This window comes from Aptenodytes forsteri, unplaced genomic scaffold, assembly GCF_000699145.1.
Source record: "Aptenodytes forsteri isolate BGI_AS27 unplaced genomic scaffold, ASM69914v1 Scaffold25, whole genome shotgun sequence".
NCBI lineage: Eukaryota > Metazoa > Chordata > Aves > Sphenisciformes > Spheniscidae > Aptenodytes > Aptenodytes forsteri.
In genome coordinates, this window is record NW_008796180.1 from 8,847 (window position 1) to 11,698 (window position 2,852).

The 2,852-nt window shown below is 67.5% G+C and overlaps 2 protein-coding genes across 2 annotated transcripts in view; one reads left to right on the forward strand and one right to left on the reverse strand.

The window, feature by feature from the left end:
• The window catches only part of LRRC46 (leucine rich repeat containing 46), a gene marked incomplete at its 5' end in the record, with an annotated part of 2,828 nt that extends 1,800 nt beyond the window's left edge, over positions 1 to 1,028 (forward strand). The window contains 3 exon segments of the mRNA XM_019474243.1: positions 1 to 31; positions 329 to 489; positions 628 to 1,028. Of these exon segments, the coding sequence (XP_019329788.1) occupies positions 1 to 31; positions 329 to 489; positions 628 to 1,028 (593 nt within the window).
• Positions 1,029 to 1,037: 9 nt separating this feature from the next.
• Positions 1,038 to 2,852, reverse strand: part of SCRN2 (secernin 2) — a 4,464-nt gene continuing 2,649 nt past the window's right edge. Inside the window, exons 3-7 of the mRNA XM_009287776.1 lie at positions 2,621 to 2,826; positions 2,319 to 2,534; positions 2,048 to 2,213; positions 1,729 to 1,906; positions 1,038 to 1,602 (exon numbers count right to left, since the gene is read on the reverse strand). Coding sequence (XP_009286051.1) covers positions 1,444 to 1,602; positions 1,729 to 1,906; positions 2,048 to 2,213; positions 2,319 to 2,534; positions 2,621 to 2,826 — 925 coding nt within the window. The 3' untranslated portion in view covers positions 1,038 to 1,443. The remainder of the gene's footprint in view (positions 1,603 to 1,728; positions 1,907 to 2,047; positions 2,214 to 2,318; positions 2,535 to 2,620; positions 2,827 to 2,852) is intronic.

Sequence of the window (2,852 nt, forward strand, 5' to 3'; positions counted from 1 at the left end):
GAAACGAATGCACCCACCAGCACGGATACAGGTGGGTCAGGGGAGCCTGTGGGGGAGAGCGGAGGGGGAGAACAAGTCCCCCAAATCACACGAGCCCCTGAGCAGGGTACAGCCCCCCCCAAATATCAAATACAGCCTGAGCCTCCCCACCCAAACCCCAGAAATCTGAATCTCTGCTCTCTGCCCAGGCCAGGCTGTGGGGTGGGCTGTGCAGAGCGGTGCTGGGAGGGGACAGTGCCAGGGGGTTCGGTGCCACCCCAACCCACTCCCAGCCCCGAGGCGATGCCGCGTGGCGGGGGAACGTCTGCTCTTCCTTCGGTGCTTGCAGAGAGCTGGTGATAGGAGCCCTGCCCCACCTCCTGCAGCTGGATGCCCAGCAGGTCCGTGGCAGCATGGGCGAGGAAGAGGAGGAAGGAGGCTCTTCCAGCAGTGAGGACGAAGATGACGAGTCGCTCTCTGAGCCGAGCGGCCCTTTCACTGCAGGCAAAGGTGCCCAGACTGAAGCAGGACACATTGCACACTTGGGGGTTAAGCAGGCCGGTCCCTCTGTCCCCAAGGGTGACAGGAGTGGCAGGGAGCTCGGGTGGCCGTGCCAGGTCTCCTGTAATTCTTCTCCGTCCCTGGCAGATTTCTTTGTGGATCTGCACCGGGAGCTGGCCGGGCGCTCGCGGCGGAGGCGGAGGGAGGCCCTGAAGGAACACCGGACCCGTCTGGAAGAGCTGGAGGAGCTGCGGGAGCGTCGGGGTCTGCTGCTGCCTCCCGCACCGCTGAGCCCAGGCAGGGAGGGAGCAGCCTGCATCACAGCCCCAGGCCCCAAGCGGTCTCAGCCCCGTCCCCAAGCGAAGCCGGGGACGCAGCTGCCACCCCTGCCGGGACCTGGTGGGCAGCACGCCTGCCCACAGCCCCAGCGAGCTCCTGGCAGGAGCCAGCCCCGGACCAAGGCTCTGGAGGAGGAAGCTCGCGCCAAAGGAGCAAGAAATAGGCAGTTACCCCAAATACCCCGCACCAGCACGGCACCGCGCAGTTAGGATTAAAGCCTCTTTATTCCTACACCAATCCGCCTGTCTGCCACGGAGCCCCCAGCCCCGCGGCCGGCCCCGGAGGGGCCGGGCACAGGCAGCTCTGCCTGATGGTGGGAAAAGACACGCTGGGCTGCAGGCAGGACTCCAAATCCCGCTCCACATCCCTCTCCTTCCCTCCGCACCTGCGTTTCAGGCCACGGCCACCTCTCAAAATTCCTCCTGGGGCAAGTTAGGGGGCTGGAGGCTCCGCACTCCTAGGCAGGGCTGGAGATGCCGGTCGAGCCGTTCCCCACCACGCTGTCAGCGGCAGATCCACGGTGGGAGGAGGCGAGGAGCCGGGGCTGGGCACCGGGAAGGTTTTCTCATCCCCTATCCAGGAGCAATGCCGCGGGGGGGCCGAGCCCACCCACCTGTGCAGGGTTTATGTGTAAAACTTCATCTCTGCCTCCACGCAGTCGAAGAAGAGGTCGGCCAGCTCCTCCAGGCGGGGGGCCACCGTCCCCGCCAGCAGCGCGTTCATCCCCTCCAGGCCCTGCTTCTCCAGGTCCCGCAGCGTCTGCAGGAGCTTCTGTCCCCGCTCCTGGCGGGGTCGGGGAGGGAGGAGAGCTGAGACCGGGCGCCCTCAGGGAATTCGACTGCCTCCCACATCACCGGGGGCAGCACGAGGGTCCCGGGGCAGCAGCGGCTGGGGAAGGGTCTGCGGTACCTGGTCCCTCTCCATCAGCTCCAGCGCCGCCTGATGCCGGCGGTAGAGTTCGTGCCGCCGATCGACCGTGCTCTGGAACCGCGGGATCTTCTTGGCGGGGTCGTCACGGAAGGTGGGAGATCTCACCTGCGGCGCGGGCTTGAGGCCGGCCACAAAGACGAAGGGTTTGAAGACGGACCTGCCGGAGAGGAGCATCGGGGCCCTGGGACCGGCCAGCGCGAGGACGGATGCTGCTCCCTGGGGACACTCAGCCCACAGCATGACTCTGCCTCATCCCCGTCACCCCCAAAGCGGGGCTGTCCCTCACCGGCGTCCTCACCTGGAGGGGTCAGGGGTGGCCGTGAAGAAGTGGACACAGGGCAAGGTGGGGTCCCGGGGCAGCACGGACACCATGCTGCCCGCCGTGCGGAAGCCCTCCGAGTCCACGCAGATCCCGCTGGCCTTGTCCCGCAGGATGGCCATGAACGTCTCCGCTGTGATGTGACCTGGCAGGCGAGGCAGAGCCACATCACCACCGGCTGCCGCGGCCACGGGGAGCGTGGAGATGCCAGGGCGAGCCATGGGCAGCCGTCCCCGTCCCCCGTCCCCACCTGCATGCTGCCGCAGCAGCTCCTTGCCGGCGCAGTAGCGGGCCTTGGCAGCCTCCATGCGGGCGGGCTGTTGCGTCAGGGAGAAGACCTCGGCGAAGTTGAACTCGCCATCCCCGCTCCACCAGCCCTGGCTGCAGGCTCGCTGCCGCAGCCCCACGTGCTCGGCCGTGATCTCCCTCCCGATGCTGAGCTGGTTGGAGATGTTGCGGCTACCCTCTGTGAAGGCCGGGGGGGGGTGTGTGTGTCAGGCTGGAGGGGGGACAGGGCTCCCCATCCTCCCGGTACAACCAACGCCCGCTCACCTCGGATCCGCTGGGCTGCCCAGTACCGGCCAGCCGTCTCCAGCACCCAGGCCTCGGCGCGGTCAGCCAGCAGGAAGGTGTTGTGGTAGACAAAGGGCACCGGCTCCTCCTTGCAGCTCCCGCCCTGGCCGTAACGCTCCAGCAACGCCGCGATCACCTCCAGGGCCTCCCGGGCAGAGCTGCCCCGCTCCAAACCCAGCCTGCCACACCGGCAGCACCCCATCAGCCCGCG